Source organism: Falco naumanni, chromosome 3 (genome assembly GCF_017639655.2).
Source record: "Falco naumanni isolate bFalNau1 chromosome 3, bFalNau1.pat, whole genome shotgun sequence".
Taxonomy (NCBI): Eukaryota; Metazoa; Chordata; class Aves; order Falconiformes; family Falconidae; genus Falco; species Falco naumanni.
This window is the reverse complement of record NC_054056.1, coordinates 34021230-34039976: the sequence shown is the minus strand read 5'-3', so window position 1 is coordinate 34039976 and position 18747 is coordinate 34021230. Positions and strand designations below refer to the sequence as shown.

General features: G+C 39.8%; 1 protein-coding gene across 17 annotated transcripts in view; it reads left to right on the top strand.

Moving 5' to 3' along the window:
* Window positions 1-18747, top strand: part of PTK2 (protein tyrosine kinase 2) — a 224032-nt gene that overhangs the window by 79432 nt on the left and 125853 nt on the right. For all 17 annotated transcript variants that reach the window (XM_040588398.1, XM_040588393.1, XM_040588395.1 and 14 more), the window contains one exon: window positions 12919-13145. In XM_040588398.1, coding sequence (XP_040444332.1) covers window positions 12951-13145 — 195 coding nt within the window. In that variant the 5' untranslated portion in view covers window positions 12919-12950. The remainder of the gene's footprint in view (window positions 1-12918; window positions 13146-18747) is intronic.

Below are 18747 nucleotides of genomic sequence, written 5' to 3'. Positions count from 1 at the left end.
CCTTATAAGGATCAAAATATATGATCTAGACTTTCCTGATGCATTCATAGATGTGCTTTTTTCAGGGATTGTTTAATTTTCTGATTTGTTCTATCCAAGAAAATAATAATGTTATTTAGCTTCTTTCGGTTTTCAGACTTGATGTCAATCTTTTCCAAGCCTGGAAATCATCATCTTGCACTGGCAACTATTGATTTGATAAATGTAGTCTATAAAACATCAGGCGTGAGAAAACTTGCAAAGCTGGTGTATCTGTATTTTCATCTGAACCTTCTGGAGGCACTAAGGGTCACATTTCAGCCTCAGCAGTAGAAGCGAGAGGTTAAACTTCTATGTATGTGCTTAATGTAAAAAAAAAAAAAAGCATCACATCACTGGTGCGCTTCCTTTGACATCATCTCCCATCTGTGACTATTTCATGAGACCATGTGAGCATGGCTGTCGTCTGCAGTCCATCCTTGTGCTTCTTCAACATCCACTGCATTAGAGACTTTTGGAGAGTCTTTTTAATACCCGTTCCTGTGTCTGTTGTCCATACCTGTCTGAATTTGCTGCTACCATCTGCCTCAACAGTCTGCTGTCCACTACCTCCTGTTTAGAAAAGATCTTTTGACTGAAACTAATCAGGGGATTAATTTTAGGGTTCTGCTTATCCATCATTGTGGATTTTGCAAATACTGATCAAGTTCTCTGCTGGAGTCCCAGCTTTTTTAGGTTCTCATGTGGCTGCTGCTCTGCCCCTTAATCATTTTAGTTGTATTTATGTGGACTTCCTGGGCGGTACTCAAGATGTGGTGGAAATTGCATTAAATTTTCTACTCTGTTGCACCTTGGGGTTAAAGTAGAATAAACTTAATCTGTAGTTCTCTGCTGGTATGGGATAGAATGCTGAAGATACTAGACACCCACCCCTTGCCTTTAGTAAGCACTGACAGAACAGCTTCCAAGTCATAAAGATCCTGAAGACCCAGTTTCAGGCTAAAATTAATAGTGCAAAGAAATATTTATCCTTTGATTGAAATGCTTAATACTATTTTATCTGTGTTGTTTTTCCTAATGCTAGCTACTGTACCAGTATGCATAGGGGTTTGAGTGATGGTAGGTACCTCTGACCTGTGAAATACTGCTGCATGGAAAAAAAATCAATTTTTAATGTGGAGGGTGTGATACCTTGGTTTTGTGCAAAAATGTATGTATTTTTATACTCCTTGTTGAAACAGATTGTTTTCTTATTTTTCTCACTAGCTACTATGAAGTGTACTTACTTTAAAATAATAAATTTAAGCATATTAAGAGCACAGATTGCAAATATATAAAAAAATCTTTGCTTCCTGAAGCTCATGTGCAAAGGTGTTTTAATTACCGAATCCTCTTGTAAGAGATTTATGTTTTCAGGCCAGGAACAACTCAGTATTTAAAAAACTGCATGTTTAAGTAGCTCCCCCAAGTTAATATTTCTGTATGTTCTAATAGGGGCTGAAGGAAGATTGGATTGATAGCTCTGTGTATATTGTTGGCTTATGGAGGTGTCTTGTTTGTGTAACACCAACTTAATTTATTACCACCTGCTGTTTCTGCAAATGGTCAGATTGTTGTACACAAATAGTGTATTTCATCATTATGATATGGTGAGGAATTGATGTATTGTTTCCAGGAAAATAACTGAATAGAACAAAAATGAACTATAAAGTAACAGTTTCATCTTTTTGAGTCTTCTTAATGCCTGTCCATGATCAAATACATTATAAAAGATGCAGTACATTGTGTGGAGGTAGTGAAACCTGCTTACTTGATTTCTTCAGGTTTGCTCTAGTTTCTTGACTGTGAAGCTGTTACACCAATCATCCTTCATCTCCTTTGGTACCCTCCTGTGATGAGGGACAGCATACACTGGTGTTTCTGGACCTGAGCAAGTGCTGATAATCTGTCATGTTTGTGCTCCTTAGCCAGCTGATGGGCTGTCAAGGAATGCGCAAAGATGAATTTACTACTGATTGTTGGTTTTTTTTCCCAAAATGTGCAGCAATTGAATTACCTGGTATTTCTTGACCCCTTTCCAAGTTGTTTGAAATTAGATAACTGTCAGTAACCAACAAATACCCGGATTTGTTCAGGTGGGATGAGATGAGCTAAATGAAACAACACAGACAGTTGCTTTAATGGAACAGGCTGAAGCTCATTGTGGCTCAGGCTGTTGTGTTTATTGCCCACACATTGCAAAGCACGATGTAGTTTTGACCCAGGATGCTCCTTGTCCTGGGAGGATGCAGGGGAGAGGAAGACAGTGCCACATGTACTGTGATAGAGTATTCTTGAGATGTTCCTGCATGATTTCTTCCACAATTTGAAATGACAAAACTGATGAAGCTTAATGGTAACAAAACTTGTCATGCTGTAGGGGACTGAGCGAGTTCCAATGAATTTTTCTACTACAGACCAATATGTTACCCTTTGAAGTATTAAGTTTCTCTTTCAGAGACCTTTGTTGAAGGAAGCCCTAATGTAAGCATATTTAAATGGGCTAATAACTAGTTTAGGAATGGCTTTTATTTTCCTTGTTTAAAAACTTCAGGAAGTAGCTGAGTTGGAAATAGAATGGTCTAATTGCAGCTGTTACAGTCTTCAACTTGGAAGTCTTAACCTTTTGATATCTTGAATCTTATTGTCTGATCTGGCATACATATTGGAGGTGGTTATAGAAAAAAACCTAAAGCAGTTTTTCTAAAATCATTTGTTTGGTAAGCAGTTGTCTGTTCTGTCCCCTTTTACTGCACATTGAGGAAACCCCCATTCTGAACCCACTTCCTATCTTAAGTTACCTTGATCAAGTGACAGCTCTTCCTTAAAATTATGAATTCCTTATTTCCCAATAAAATGCAAATGTTGAACCTCAGGACCTTTACTATATTAAACATGCTTTAATTATCTAAACTCAAGGAGAGTTCAGTAGTCCCGTGTTAGTAGATTGGAGGTAAAAGACTGTAAAATGCCTTCTTTGGCGGGGTCCAAAGGTTTCTTGGATGATACAGGTGTTCGGAGCTTTTCAGTGTTGATGGTTCTATTCAAAGACTTAACGGAGCATTCACTGGAAAAATCTGCAAGTATCATCAGTAGCATAAACCTCGTTGGTATTGAAAAGAACAACGATGGCGAATGCCCCTCCCAGTACACGTGCAGTGCACAGTACAGAAGTCCCTGGTTTGTAGAGAGAGTGTGGGGACAAGGGACTGTGTCCATGGAGAATTCCAGCTGCAATGAGATAGTGTCCTGGGTTTAGAGTCAGCGCTACACAGTATGTCCAGAGGGTCCACCTGGAGTGAAAGCACTGGTGGAGAATCCATAAATGTTGCTCTGCCTCAAAGCAGTATGGAATCATTGGTATTGATTCCAGGAGTCTGGAGGGGCCCTGATGTACTGCTTCAGGTGGACTAAGTGTGTTAATCATTTTTAAGGTGGGGTGGTGGTGATGGAGAATATGTTGGCATTCTCTTGTTGTTTAAGTGGAGGTTTTTGGGCCTTCGTTGTTTTTAAAGAAAAATCTTGAAATGGGCCATACAGTGTATATATATCTGCTCCTAGCTTGACTTAACCAGAGTACAGAGACTTACTAGTCATGTTAGCAGAGGCTTCAATTCGTGCCAATTTCATGATAATGTCGGTACGTGAATCCTGGAGGCCACCAACTGAGTTCTTACTAGGCATTATGCCTTCGACTTGACTGTTAAATCAAATGCCACATTTGAGGAAGTATTAAGTTTCTTCTTTGAGTGATTAAGCTAGTTCTGCTTACTTGGCTGTCTTTGGGTGCAGTGGGTGGGGACTGGAGGAGAGATGGAGAAGGAGAAACAAATGTCTAGTTAAAGACTGATGTGGCTGGTGTTTAGGTCCTCAAACATAGCATACAGTCTTGAGAAGCCAAGAGCTTTGATTCCTAAGAGGATCCAAGGGACTATCACAATTTATTCTGCTGTTCAAAATCTTATGTGAGGATGCAAGGAGACACCTGGTACGTGCCCAATTCCAAGAACTGCAACTATGAGAATCACTCATTTTGTGTGTGTGTAGAGACAGAGAAGTTAATCTCAAAAAAGCTTGTAATTAGGAGAATTATGATCAGCCTACACAACTTCATTTAATCACTTGAATAAAACCCACTTTATTCTTAATTTCTACCTATGTACCAGAGACTGTAATTACTGGCTTTGGAAAACACTTGAGCTGGAATAGGCTTAAGTAAAACTTTTTACAGGTCATTGAATTTTATGTAATAGGCCATTGTCATGCTGGTGACATGCTCCATTCCTCTTGAGTGCTTAAGTGCCCTCTATCTGATGTGTGCTTCTGGTTAAAACTGTGTTAAGGTGGGTTAAAAATTTAAAGCCTATACAGCTGAATGTTTTGAAATGTAGAACTGGGATGGTATAGTTCAGTAATGTACAACTAGGAAAGGCAGGCTTAAAGTCAAATGGTAGCCAAAGCCAAGTGTGTTACGCTGTGATAGTGCATAGCCAGAATACCCTACTACTTTCCTCCGCTGCCTCTAGTTTCAGGCACTTCCAGTTTTTAATTTCTGAGAACCACACTTGCATTATCACTAACTCTATAATTAGTTTTTACTAGTCTAGAAAGACAGTGAACTCTCACTGCTTTGGTTTACTTCTAAAGCTGTTTAGAAGAAGAGCTTGTGCTACGTAGGGCCTCCGCAGACCAGTATTTCAGCAAGTAGTATTAGACAAGATTGCTTGAAATCATATGGCTTCATTCTCTTGTTTTGATGTTCACAGGAAGGGCTGCTGCCAGCCAGTAGTGCAGCTTCAAAATAGATAGAATCACGTTTTAACCTTTATTTTTAAAATCCAGAATTCTTCCTTCCTCATTTCTGTGGTGCCCTTTTTAAGAAAACTGCACTTCTGTAATTCTTTACAACTTGCTAGAGAAATTCAAAATATCAACAACAGAAGATGTAAGGGGAGATTAGTGTCTACTTGAATTTCAGTGGTGCCGAAGGACCACAGTGAAGGTTCAGAGTGCTGTTGAGAAACTGGGCAAGTATCTAGCTGGGTATCTTGTTCTAATTAAGACATATACAGACACTGGTTTTCTTGTATTCCCAACACAACTGATGTTTCCTCATTAATTTTTTTTATATTAAAAATAGAAATTGGTGCCAACTCCAAAGGGAATTGCTGATAGTGCAGATTATGCAATGTTACAATAAAATCGGGTTAAACCAAATTGTTTAAGGTATGTCAGGACTTAATCCTGTGGGTTTCTACCGAGAAGGATGGGTACTGTTTTGAATGTCGATGGACAGTGGAAGACATCTTGGTAATTTGAGTTGCTGCAAATAGTTCAGTTGATTGTCAGTACCCTGAAACTTTTTTCTTTTCATCTCAAGGTGCCGTGCTACCCAAGTAACAGTCTACTGCTGCTGTAGCGCTACTAAGCTCTTACGATCTATAAGCTGCTAATAAGATCTTATGATTAAAAAAATATAAATATTTATATGATGTATATCAGGAGATGGCATATCAAAAGTCAGCAATGTGCTGACTCTTAGCACAGACTCCTGAAAATACAAGTGACTTAGAGTCCTTAAGACAGCTGGCATCAATAGCAGCTGTTACACGGAGTATGTCCTTGTTTCAGTTAGTTTAGGTGATACATGTATGTATTAATAGATTTTTTTTTCAGAGATATGCTTGCCTTGTGTTTAAGAGGCCCAAAGTTGTCATATTGCTTTGGTTCTTAAGCGTTTTGTAGCTCTGAATTCCTCCTTCCTGTTCCTCTGAATATTTAACCTGCTAAAACACTGATATAATTGAAATAGTTTTTTTCCACGTTGGCAACTTGCGTTGCTAAAGTTGTTTTGACTTTGGTCTGTATTATCTTTCATGTTGATTTACTGATGTATTTCTAAAATACCAAAGACAGAAATCTGTACATTTCTGCTTTAAACTGTATTGAGACATAGAGTTAGTAACTCTTGGGTAGTGTTTTTGGGAATGGGTGGGCTGGGTGGGGAAGTGTTTGGAGGAGTTGCCTGTACCAGGCCATTCTTCCATTTCATTTCAATATAGGGAAATACTCGGTGTGTCAATTCAGACTAAAATAGATATTTAGAGCTCAATTTTCAGATTGATTTAATGTGGCTGGCCGGGCTGCTTTATACTTTGACCTGTGAGAGCCTTCATAAATGTTTCTGACTGCAAACAATGTAATGTACTTAAAAATACATACGTACCTGGAGGAGTGAGGAGACAGCAGTGGCCAGGAGAGGATCAGAGAAGAGGCAGCAAGAGAAATAAAAGCGTTCTTGGGTGTAGTCATAGCAAATACTACCAAGAGGAGTGAATATAGCTGAAACTTGTCTAAAGTGGAATAAAGGATTACTGCTTTTTTCTTTTACTTTTGAACCATCAGCATTAGCTGAAAGAAAGAGAACAAGAAAAATAAACTCAGTAGGAAACAAACAGGCACTTTTCAGTGTGATTTATAGAAATAGCTGAAATTACTGACTCTTTCTGAAGGCAGAAGCGATGATAATAGGAAAAAATACCCTTTCTTTTCTCTTTCTGTGCTTATCCCTTATTTGAAATCACAAACCTAATGGCTTTCTTAAAGTTTCATCCTTAAGTGTGGAACAAGATGTTAACATCGGGTAAATAAAAAAAAAAAACCCAAACATGTTGCACACCTAGTATGCTTGCTGCTTCTTTCCTGTGGCATGTATGTGTTTTGGGGGTGCTGCTTTGACCAGGTTACTTTTTCTGCTTTTCCACTCTGTCTGGTCTTCTGGGAAAGGGACTATTGTCATAGTCAGGCACTCCAAGCTTGCGACCATGCCACATGACCGACAATCAGCATGTAGTTGAATACACTATGACTGTTTTCCTAGAAGAAACGTGTCTTTTAAGTTCTTCTGAGAAGGATTTTAGCAAGTCATGCACTTCATGTCCAGCAGCAAACATAAAAAACAGATCTTATGATTAAAAAAATTAAATAAATGATATCTATCAGGAGATGGCATATCAAAAGTCAGCAATGTGCCAACTCTTAGCACAGACTCCTGAAAATACAAGCTTTGTCATGGAGTACATAGTTAAAATTGTATTTAAAATCTTTACTTTTTGTGAGGTTGAGATAATTGAGTTAGTCTTTGCAAGGTGGGCTACAGCAGGATTCAATACAAGCTGTGAAAATGGATCGAGCTCAAAATTCATGAGGTGTGTACTGTCTGAAGTGAGATATATTATGGATAATTCTAAGGAATTTAAAGTGCGAAAGAAATTCTTAAGTTAGTCTTAATCACAAAATCACAGTTGTTGGAAAGTACCTGTGGAGATAGTTTGATCCAATGCCCCTGCTCAGAGCAGGGCCAGCTACAGGTGGTAGCTTCAGGGCTGTGTCCAGTCGTGATTTGAATGGATAGAGACTCCACAACCTCACTGGGCAACCTGTTGTAGTGTTCACCCACCTGTGTAGTGCAGAAGCTCTCATCACTTTATGTTCATTGCCTTGTGCTCTCACTGGGCATTCCTGGGAACAGTCTGGCTCCATCTTTACTGGTTACACGTTGCTAAGATCCCCCTGAGCCTTCTCTTCTCCAGGCCAAATCATCCCAGCTCTCTTAGCTTTTTGTATGACAGATGCTCAAGTCCCTGAATTGTCTTTGTGATCCTTCATTGGACTGTCTCCATTTTATGTCTGTGTCCCATATTGCGGAACGCGGCACTCCCAGTACCCCTCACCAGTGCTGAAGAAGGGGAAGGATCACCTCCCTCCTGTCCCAGCTGGCAATGGTCTGCCAAACACAGCCCAGGAGGCTGGTGGCTGCCTTTGCTGCAAGGGTCCGTTGCTGGCTCATGCTTGGCTTGTTATCCACCGAGACCTCCAGGTGCTTCTCTGTAAAGCTGCTTTCCAGCCAGTCGGTCTGGTAAAGCAGCATTATTTATTGAGGATGCAAGTAACCTGAAGGCTTTTATTTCTTTTAATAAACTTAATATGTTATAGTGTTTTAAGTTTTGTAGAATTACTACACCAGGACCAGAGAAAGAAATGCACTCTGAATTTTTATTGTATTTTTTTATAGATTCTTACAGGTTTTATAGGTTTGAATTGAGATGGGCCAAGTTATTTTGCAGAAATGCTATTTGGAAGGGGCTTTAGCTCATAGGTGTTGATGCCTTCAAGCCCCCAAGATGGGGATCCGAATATGGAGGCTGAGCAGCATTGTGAAATTTCGTGGTATCTACAAAGGACAACATGAAGTCACAGTGTGAATAATTACAGCTTGGTTCCTTGTAAAATGAACTTGTTAATGCTGCGTTGTTGGCCATCTGCCAGTACTAGTATGAGGAACAGTTTTGTTTATTTTTCTTTACTATTTTTTAATGTATTATCAAACTGCTGATGTTGAAGACATTATTGGCATTTAAATAATTTCCCTTACAAGACTACTTTGACTTTTCTATCCGTTTATTAATAGATCTTTAGTCAATTGATGTTAAATATTTTTTATGATTTTTGACTGTCTCATTAGTGGAAATGATTTAGTTTCTAAGTATCGGGAGCTGGTAGTGAAATATGACTTTGAACTTTGTGCTCCTGGAACTTGTAATATCGACTTTGTGCCCAGTGTTGTTAGCAAATGTGCAGAATGTTCAGTGCTCTTCAGATGTGTCAGCAGGAGTCACATTGAGCAGCAAATGCCTTCTAGAAGGATTCAGTTAGTTCTCACCATTGTGTGTTTTTTGAGAAAATAAACTTTTTTTTTATACTTCCCTATTATAACTGCTAAGTAATGAAAATTGCAGGTATTCAAACCAAATTGTACTGAAACAGAAAGAAGCACAAAAAAGATAAATGGTGCTTTCTTGTAATTGATTTGAGAAACGCAGTGTTGTTGGGGTTTTTTTGTTTTTCTGAAAAGCTTGATCTTCTAATCTTGTTTAACTGTCTCCCATACGCTTTCCTAAACCTCAGGTGCTCCACCACAGTAGAGGAGATAATCTCAATAACATGCATCACGGTGGTGTAACAACTGCAGCATCTCAGCAGACCCACTAAGTATCACCAGACCAGGATCATATTGCTTCACTTCTCTCCCCAGCTTGGAATAAGTCTTCACAGTACTGAGAAATAGAGGTGCTTTTTCTAAAGCGCAAGCATTGGGAGAACAATAGTCCTTGCTCTTGGAAGCTCAAAGGGATAGCTGGTACATGACTTCGCATACAAACAAGTTTGACCACCCTTCATTTAAGACCATTAGTCTGGACGTGCTCCAGCTCTTTTTTCACCACAACATCCAATGAAATACAGCAGAATCAAGTCTCCATACACAATGTAGAACAGTACAATGGTTTAGATTGGGAGGGATCTGTAAAGATCACTTGGTCCAACCTCCCTGCCATGGGCCGGGATGTCTTTGCTAGATCAGGTTGCCCTGCCCAACCTTGAATACTTCCAGTGACGGAGCATTCACAGATGCAACCTGTCCCAGTGTCTCACCACCCTCATTGTACAAAATTTCTTATATCTAATCTATATCTACATTCTTTTAGCCTTCTTTTCGTTGGCTCTAGCTTGTTTCTGCTCCATCATAGCATACCACTTGTCTATTTAATGCCAAGAGGAGTAAAGCTGCTCTTTGAAACTGAGATGTGTCATGGAAGGATTACAAACCAGTCTGATCTGAATTTAGAAGAGCCCTAACAAGCATCCTAGTTTTGTAATCTTAGCTTTCTTTGTATCATTAAACAACCAAGCATATCTTGTGAAATAGTTGTCTAACTATCCTTGCATCGAGAGCAGCTATGTTTTACAGAGTTTTGGCCTGGGGCAGTTTTACGGTCACATTACAAAGTCAAACCCAGCGGCTGGTTTTAATGGGAATGTTAATAGGTCCATAAGCAGGGATACAGCATTCTGTTCTGTACCTTGAGCAATCAAATGTATTGCCCTTTTGGTACCTTATAAAGTAAGCATTGGGATTTTTTTAAAGAAGTTGTAAGGAACCCAGTGATGTTCAGATTCTGAAGGAAAACTATTTTTCTAATTTTGCTTAGAAGGATGATTTACCTTTAAAAACCTCTATCCCATAAAACCTTGTGAAAACTGACAATACCTTGTACCCAGTACGGTCAGTCTGATGCTTGATTCCACATTTCCCCCTCAATGTAATGAATGTGAAAAAAATTGTAATAATGTTTTGCCTGTCCATTGAAGTTATGCTGCCTGTGCATTTCTCTGCGTAGAAACTGATGTCTTTCATTCCTTTTCTGTTTATTGCTCCCCAGGGATGTAGATTGTCCATATTGAGTCTGTGGTCATACATCTTCTAAATGCTTGTTTCGGTATTTTTTCCCAAATAAAACTTGATGAATGCATATGTTCAGTGGATGAAATATGGCAAATTAATATTAAAGCATGCTTTCTTTTAGTTCTCCTTTACTTAAAAAATTGCTCTCCTTCCTTTGGTTTGTAGGAAATTTTCCTGCTTTTTGCATACGTGTGCTTGAAATACAGTTTAACATTTTTACTAGTGACTTTAAGGTAGGGTAGCTTCTTCTGAAGGAGGCAGAACATAATGTAGAAGTTAAGCAGCCCATGTCTGAGCCTGAAAACTGCCTTTTCATGCCTAGCAGTTGCACTGTTAAAGGGCTTCATCTGCATGAATTTGTCCGGATGAAACTCCCCACCCTGCAGACACCGAGTTTCATGATGGCTATTTTAATCTTAGAGGAGAGGAGCCCTGCAGTTAGGAGCACGTACGATCATGTCATCTTGGTATTAGTCTGCCACAGGGGAGATACTTATACCTGCTTCAGCTTTCAAGTCAAGGTTTATATGAAAACAACTCACAACCTCCTTTGGGGAGGGTAAGTCAGGAGCAGCGTTGCAGAGAGGTTCCTGGCATTTTCCGATCTGTATGTTGGTGTAGGGTGGATAGGAGTAAAGGTTTTAATGTGGCATAAGGTTGGGTTAATACATTTGTATTGATTGCCAAAACAGAGAATTATAAAGCAAGGTACAAAAGCTATAATGCTTTTCAGATAAGAGGCAACAGGGATATGAAACTAAGCTAGCACTTGGCAGGTGGGGGAGTCCTTCAGGGATCAGAGGCTGGGGGAATGTCTGGGATAAGCCTCTCCTTGGCTTGCTCTCACCATCTTCCCTGAGGGCAGGACATTGGAGGCCTTTTGTCTGACACAATACTGCTAACTTTAAGTTCTTCAGAGTTCTGTTGGATGAATGCAATTCAACCATTTATTCAAGAGGTAAAGACATACTGTTTCCTCCCAACCTTGCGGGTCTGAATTAAGGTAGGCACTTCAGATCGTTGTGTTAAACTTCAAGTCCTGTTTCAGCCACTAGCAAATGTTGTTATCTGAAGATTTCAAATCTTGATATTGCTGGTGCTGGGTTCCTGTTAGCTGAGCTCCTGGTGTGGTTTGGTGTTACTGGTGAATGGTGGCTTGCTGCTGCTGGAGGGGAGATAGTCTCCCCTCCTGCCCCCAACCACTGGCTGCTTCTGCTTCTCTTCCTGTGTGCTTATCTTAACATCTGTGGCAACTTGGGCATCTGTGGTGTAAAACTAAGCCAACCCTGAAAACCAAACTGCCTTTTCTTTTTTTCCAGTAGTTTCCTGAACCAGGTGTCAGGAAGGTCAGCAGAGCACCATGGCGGGTGGCACATTGATGGCTGAAGCTCTGTTGAGGGGCAGCCAGGTGTTATAGGAGCTTAGCTAGAAACATGGGTCCCTTCTGCCTCGCAGTGAAGTAAACTAAGGCTCAGGCGTTCAGTAGCAGTGCTGAGGCAGTTTCACTCCTCCAGCCCCCTTTTGCAGGCCAGCTTTACTACCAGAAAGGCATTTGGAGTACCATGCCAAAAAGATCAAGTTTATTTTATTTTTAACATCTCCAGATTTCCAAAACTGCCTCCCCACTGGCTGCTCGCTGTGGGGAGGAGGTACAGAAAGCTCTGTGCACTTGCCCAAGCCCTGGAGCAAAGCCCTGCAGTTCTTTGCTCTTTCCAGCCAGCAGACTGGGATGATGCTTGAGACTGTCAGGCGAGGCAGGAGGTATTGTTTGCTCTTTTTCTTTTCTACTGCATTTATTTCTTAGACACCATCTGCTTGTGGCTGACTAATTTGCAGCAGTAGCCAAGAGGCAATTTTTTCTTTTTTTCTTTGAGATGCAGACTTGTACCATGGTCCATGCGTTTTGCCACCAGACTTGGAAATTGCTTGGAAACCAGGCTAATTGATGATAAAACTTAGCCATTTATTTAGTAGCTGATGAGAAGAGAAACGGTGGTGTTCTTAGTGGTTCCTCAGGGAATAATGAATTTGGCTGTGGATGGTTTTGAGTCCCACTGGTTCCCAAAATAGCATGAAACAAGTGATGTGACATTGTCTTAGCATTAAACAGGAGAGCCTGGCGTTGGTGTGAGGCTTCCTAGTAGAGAGCCCCCCAGTTCGGTGGCTGCTCTGTCAGGGTTTCCTTATGCTGATCTTTAGAGACTTGTTGCAAGACCAGACTTGATAGATTTTAGGGATAGGAACTCCTGTTGAAACTGGATGTCGCTATTTGGTCTTGAAGGTTTTGGTGGGGCCTGGGTTAAGTCACTGAGAAAGTAAAGGAAGGAGTCTTGCTAAAGATGCTGCTTTCATTAATGATTGTGGTGTTCAAATTCAGATCACTTGCTCCAAGGGGCTTGTAGTTTCTCTGGTAGTCATCTGGGTGGGTTTTATATGTTTGTAGCTGTATAGTTTGTTTAGGAGTGGACTCGAAAAAAGTCAACTAAATGTCTTTAAAAATGAGTCTTTAATGTATTTCCAGTAGATGCTTTGTGTATGATTCAGTGTAAGATTCAGATATAACTAAACTTGATTTATTTTTTGTTTCCGTTTCCTAGAATATGACAGATACCTAGCATCCAGCAAAACCATGGCAGCAGCTTACCTTGATCCAAACTTGAATCATACACCAAGTTCAAGTGCAAAGACGCACCTCAGTACTGGGATGGAGCGTTCCCCAGGGGCCATGGAACGAGTCTTAAAAGTTTTTCACTACTTTGAAAATAGCAGTGAACCAACAACATGGGCCAGCATTATCCGTCATGGAGATGCAACTGATGTCCGAGTAAGTCTCTCTTGAGCATTTTTGTGCCATCTTTAGGTTAAGTGTTAACTGCATGCTCAAAAAATGGGAGGTAGAAGTCTGGAAGCAAACAAACACAGAAGTTTTGTGGTTTATTTTAAAAGCGTCTTTAACTGTTTTATATCACGAGTAACGAGAACAGAAAAATTTGATGTATGATTGTATTATCTTAAAGAAATGAGAACTCTCCCTGTTTTTGCAGAATTGAAATTTGAAATTCAGAACAGTGGTTATCAGTCTAGATACCAATATTGACATATGTCGATTGACCTTTACCACTTTTACTCCTCAAAAGTCTGTGTGACACCTCATGGCAGGATGGCAGGAATGAGACCTGGGATGAAGGTGACATTAAATGACATTTTTCATATTTAAGCGAAAATTAATAATTTTTTACATGTTTAAATGTAAGATGTGTGTATTTACGTGCTTAAAATATTTAAACATGATGTGTACATGATTTAATAAAGAAAAAAGTCTTGGTTGGAAATTCATTCTCCCAGAGTGCTGGGAAACTGAGCTGAAGAGTCCTTCCTCCTCTCAAGTCCCTCTGTTTTCTTCTCCTCTGGTAGTGTGACCTGCTGCTTGTATTTTTACAATGTTGTCCTTCAATTAGTCTATGCAAAAAAACCTCAAAGGTTGGGATATTTTAAAGAATAACTCTAAGTATCTGTAATCTTTGAGCTATGTAGAAATGTTATGTATGCATGAAAAAACAGTGTTTATTCTAAAGCATACACTGTCTTTAATGCTGAGACCTTTACTTACCATTTGCTACGCTTACTCTTTCAATTTTTTGAGGTGTTGTGGTATTTAAATTGAAATAAATTTCAATTTAACGTGTCTAATGCTTTTAAAACTTGGTTTGCTTGGTTTTTCATTATCCTCCAAAAGCAGAATCTTGCATGGTGGTAGGTGGTGTGTGGGGTTGTTTTCTTCTGTAAGATTCTTACTGTAGAAGCAGGTTCCCATCTGCTCATTCCTTCCAGTGTTTGTATTCTCCGTATAATAATTCAAATTCCAGTACAAGGCCTTATTCTAATCTGCTGAAGGGAGAGAGTTGTCAGAGTTAAGGAGACCTGTTGTCTCCTCCTGCCCACTGTTAAGTTTCCTTTGTGCAAAAGAAAATAAGGTAAAAAAAGACTTCGAATGTTTTGAATGTTGTCTCTTCTTTCCCTACGTTTTCATTTCTAGCATGGCTGCGTATGAAAAGCCATTCCTCAGTGAAGCAGACCTTGTGACTGTGATAATAGATCTGTGAAACTCAAGGATTTTCATTGGTGATGATCAGAAAATCTGTCCTGCCAATTTAATAAGCTCATACCTGTGTTTAGGGATGACTTGGTGAGCGGACAGATTAGTGGTGCAACACCGGGAATTGTTATCATCAATAGTATACACTTACTTTAAATGGAATAGGGGTTTTTGGGTGCCACATGAAACCTCTTTGCTCCATCACTTACGTCTAATGTAATTGGTTTGTTTCATAAAGTGCGTTACTTGGTACAATGGAAGAAAAACTATGTCTCGCTATGTTTTTAACCTTGCACGCCTCTACTGTGGACGAATGTTTAGGGTTCTTTATGTGGTACTTGAAATTGAGGTTATCTTTCCAAAGTATGTAGAAACTTGAAAAACAGAAGCAGAGATTACATCTCTGGTTTCTCCAATTCAGAAATACCTGTGGTTATGGGCTTTAAGGATCCAAAACTTACAGTCCCTGTTAAGAAGTTCAGTGCTGAGTTCAGTTTGCAGTTATGCATCCTTACTTTAAGCAAAAATGTGGCATCTTTTTTTGTGAAAGCAGGATCAAAACAACAGGCAAGTAGCAGTTTCTTGAAGCTTGCCTTAATTTTCAGTTTTCTTAGATGCACATTTAATTGGATGGTTGTTTCTAAATGTAGTGGGATTTTTGTATTGTTCTTTCCTGATGAGGAAGAATGTGATGGGTAGCTGTTAAACTTTGTTGTTTTAACAAATGTGGTTCGGTTTTGGTTTTTTTTTTTATTTTTATTTTTTATTTTGTTAAACTGGGGCAATGGCTGTTGAATGTGCAGGTACTCTGTAGTAAAGATCTACTGTCCTGACATTTATTTTAGAAACAGTAAACTGCTGTTGGAGTACAAGCCTACATTCCATTAGAATGACTGCTGTTCGACCAAGCTGAATAATTTAAGATTCCATTTCTTCTGAATTACAAACTGAGGAGACTAGTACTGAGTTTGGCCTTTGGCTTGTTTCAGAAGAGCTCTGTAAGAATATTCAGAGGTGAATGTCTTTGAGACACCTCCACTATTAAAAGGAAAAGAAAAAAAAAGGTTTTTCAAGACTACTCCCTGGTTAGCACAGCTTCTGGGATGATAGCTGAGGAGCCCTTCCAGCAGTCGAAAGAAGTCAGACTTGGTCTGAAATCTGCAGAAAAGCCAATTAAAACGATTTCTGCTGGTAAAGCAGAGGAGATTTTGGAATGTGCTGCTATCAAGGGAAAGTAAGGGTGGAGTTTTCTTTCCTAATTTGTGATTTCTAACATCTTCTGTTTCTAACAGTCTTTGTCAATGGAAAGCATGTGTTTGACAGTCAGAGAAGTGAGGAAAGGCCCTTTTCCTTTAAAAGAAAAAAAAATAGTTTCTGACTTCCTAAAAGTAGAGTGGAAACAGTGCTTTAGCTGTATGCATCCTTATGATGAAGGGAAATCCTTTTCATTAAAAAAACTAATGGTGTTAACCTGAGATGAACAGAATTTAGCTGTCTGTAAGAGTCTCTTTAAGTGGCTGGAGTAAAGATGATTTCCTTGCTATTGGACTTGAAGTATCTTTAACCAAAACAATAGCGTGGCTATATGTAGGCTTTGCTTTGAGGGGAACTTCTGGCTGTGGACCTCAGCTTGTTCTGGATGGATTTAGTCCCTCAAAGGCAGCTGTTTCCTCTGAGGGATGAGTCTGTGTTCTGCAATGGATTCAAGGGCAGCTTTTCAGGTCTTAGAAATGCTTTCATGGGTGTCAAAGAACTGGTGTGCTCTGTTTACCCTTTTTTCCTTGGTATTGTATGAAAGATATTGCCAAAAGAACAAAAAAGGCTTTTATGAATGTGCAAACAGTGGTCTCCTGCTGCAAATGCATATATAGCTATGCATTTCCCAAAGAAAGGTTGTTTATCTTGGTATGGCTGCCTACGTGCATATTCACGGAGAGGGTTTTCCAGGCTTTGGGGTTGGAGAGGATGCAGGGCCTGCTCTGCCCTGTTCACAGCCACAGGTGTGGCATGCAAGTAGGTGGGTGTTGCTGAGATGGAATTTCTTTGGTCTCAAGTGTGCCCTGAAAGTAAACACTGCTACCGCATCTTGATCAGCAGTTACAAGTAAATCACTTTTCTTGTTTCAGAAGATGCAATTGAGGCAGAATTGTAACCATATTTGATAGAGAAATGAGTGCACTACATTTAGCAGATTGAGGGTGTAGGGAAGAGTTGGGTTTTTTAGAAAACAGACATTAGGAAGCCTTGTGTGAGCCCTTATAGATGAGGTGCAGTTCTGCTCCGTGGTCTGTATTCCCACCCCAGGGGTGCCCAGCTTGCATCCTTTACACCTTCTTTTAAACTTCCAGCCCTTAAAGCTTATTCTTGGCTCTTGAATAGTAGTGAGAAGTAAAGATGGCATTATTTATGTGGAAATAACAACCAGAAATCTGAAGCAACTAGGTTATTGCCAGACATGCATCACACCTTGATTCTCATACAGATTCATTCTCTTAAAATTTGGTAAGACTTTCTAAAACAAGAATGGGATAGAGATAACATTAAAACTTCTAGCTGTCAGCTTTGTTCTTATTTCTGGAGCTAGGGAGAAGCATAGTTAGAAGTCTTTGACAAATAAAGATACAGTGTCCAGGGCTCTCTTAACCTGTTCATCATTCAGATGTCTTTTTCTGGTTTCTATGCAGTACCACCCTGAAATGTCAGCTTCTTTAATGTTAACACAATAAGAACTCAAAAAGCTCAAAAAAAGGGGAACATAATCCTTAGTGAGGGATAAGGATATATCTAACTTTAAAAAATTTGAAATCAAGGGGCATGCCTTGGCTGTCTCCCATGCTTACATCATGGAAAAAGCCCAAAGCAAATTCATCAGCTTCCCTAGCCATCTGCAGAATCTTATTTTTCATAGGTGGGAGGCATGGGTGCATTGTATATTCTAGTCAGTTCCTTAATTTGAATTTTTTAGGAGGAGAAGGGCAGAAGCACATTCAGCCAGAACATCATTATAATGGTTTATTACACTGCATTACTGTGTTAGTATTTGCTGCTTACTTTTCTCCTGTTTGTCTCTCCCATTCAATCTGTATCATGTCGCTGTACCCAGTAGTACAGGAGACCTGCGTATTTGATGGGAGATCCAGCTTGTGGTGGTGGAGTGGAAAAAGCCTCCAGTGCGAAGGTCTACAACTCAATCGATATCCTAGTTAGACAAGCATTTCTTCTGGCAGCTGTGCTAGCTTCCTTGCTGTTTTGTTTTCTAACTCTACCACCTTAGTTGTGCTGGCATAGGTGTTGTGACTGACTGGCAAACTCAGTCCAAGTTAAAATGAATGACGGTTTTAGTGTCGTTTTTAACCCACATCGGTTCTGCAGTCTTGTTAGCTGCATCGTCTTGCAGACTAACACAACTGAGAAGACCAGGGGAAGAAAGGAAATGACTGTGCTGGCACTGCAGTGTTACTGCACCACCAGGGAATAGCATATTAAAGCCTTATTTATGAGCATCCCTCATCATCCACTGCAGCATTCCTGGTTTCCAGACATTTGTTAAGAACGATATTACATGTCTTGGAAAAGGGCAAGGGACTTCTCAGTCTAACAGCAGTCGCTGAGATGACTAACTTGTAGCCAGGATTCCACCCATTCACCTTCATCTCTGTCCTCCAGGTCTCTTCCCCTTTTTCAGACCCTCCTTATTTTGACCCAGTATCTGGATGAAAGGTAGCTGTGGCCAGTCTGGAGTGAAGCTGGTCTACATGATACTGATTCTGACTATCAGAAGTTGAACCCACTGCTTTCCAACTGTTGAATGGGCCAGATAAGCTTTATTGCGTCTTGGGTTCCTCCTAAACCAAGCAGATAGGTTGAATAATTATAGGGGAATGGGTATGTGGTAGGGCTGTTCCTAATGTATCTACTGCTATCTGTAAAGGAGAATGCAAATGTATTATACAGGAAACTTCTTTTATCTACTGGGTTTTTCTTTTAAAATAGGTTCTTATGATGGTATAATACAGTGGTAGCAGGTTGGTCACACAAATTCTGTGGAAGGAGTTTGTGAGCAGGACTCAAAACCATGCCAAGTAAATATTTTTGGTGTTATAGGAGTCTGCTTTATACAGCAATGGTTACATATCCAAATCTAATTTCTACATGTATACAGTAATATATGTGCTTTGAGGCAGTGAAACTTTTTGATATATAGAAGCAGACTGGAGTGCGCTGATTTCTAACATCAATTAGATAAATGTAGAAATGTATAAAATCATGCCTGATCTAGTGATAGAGCTGGAAAATAAGTACCATTTACCTCCCCCCCCCCACTTCCTTT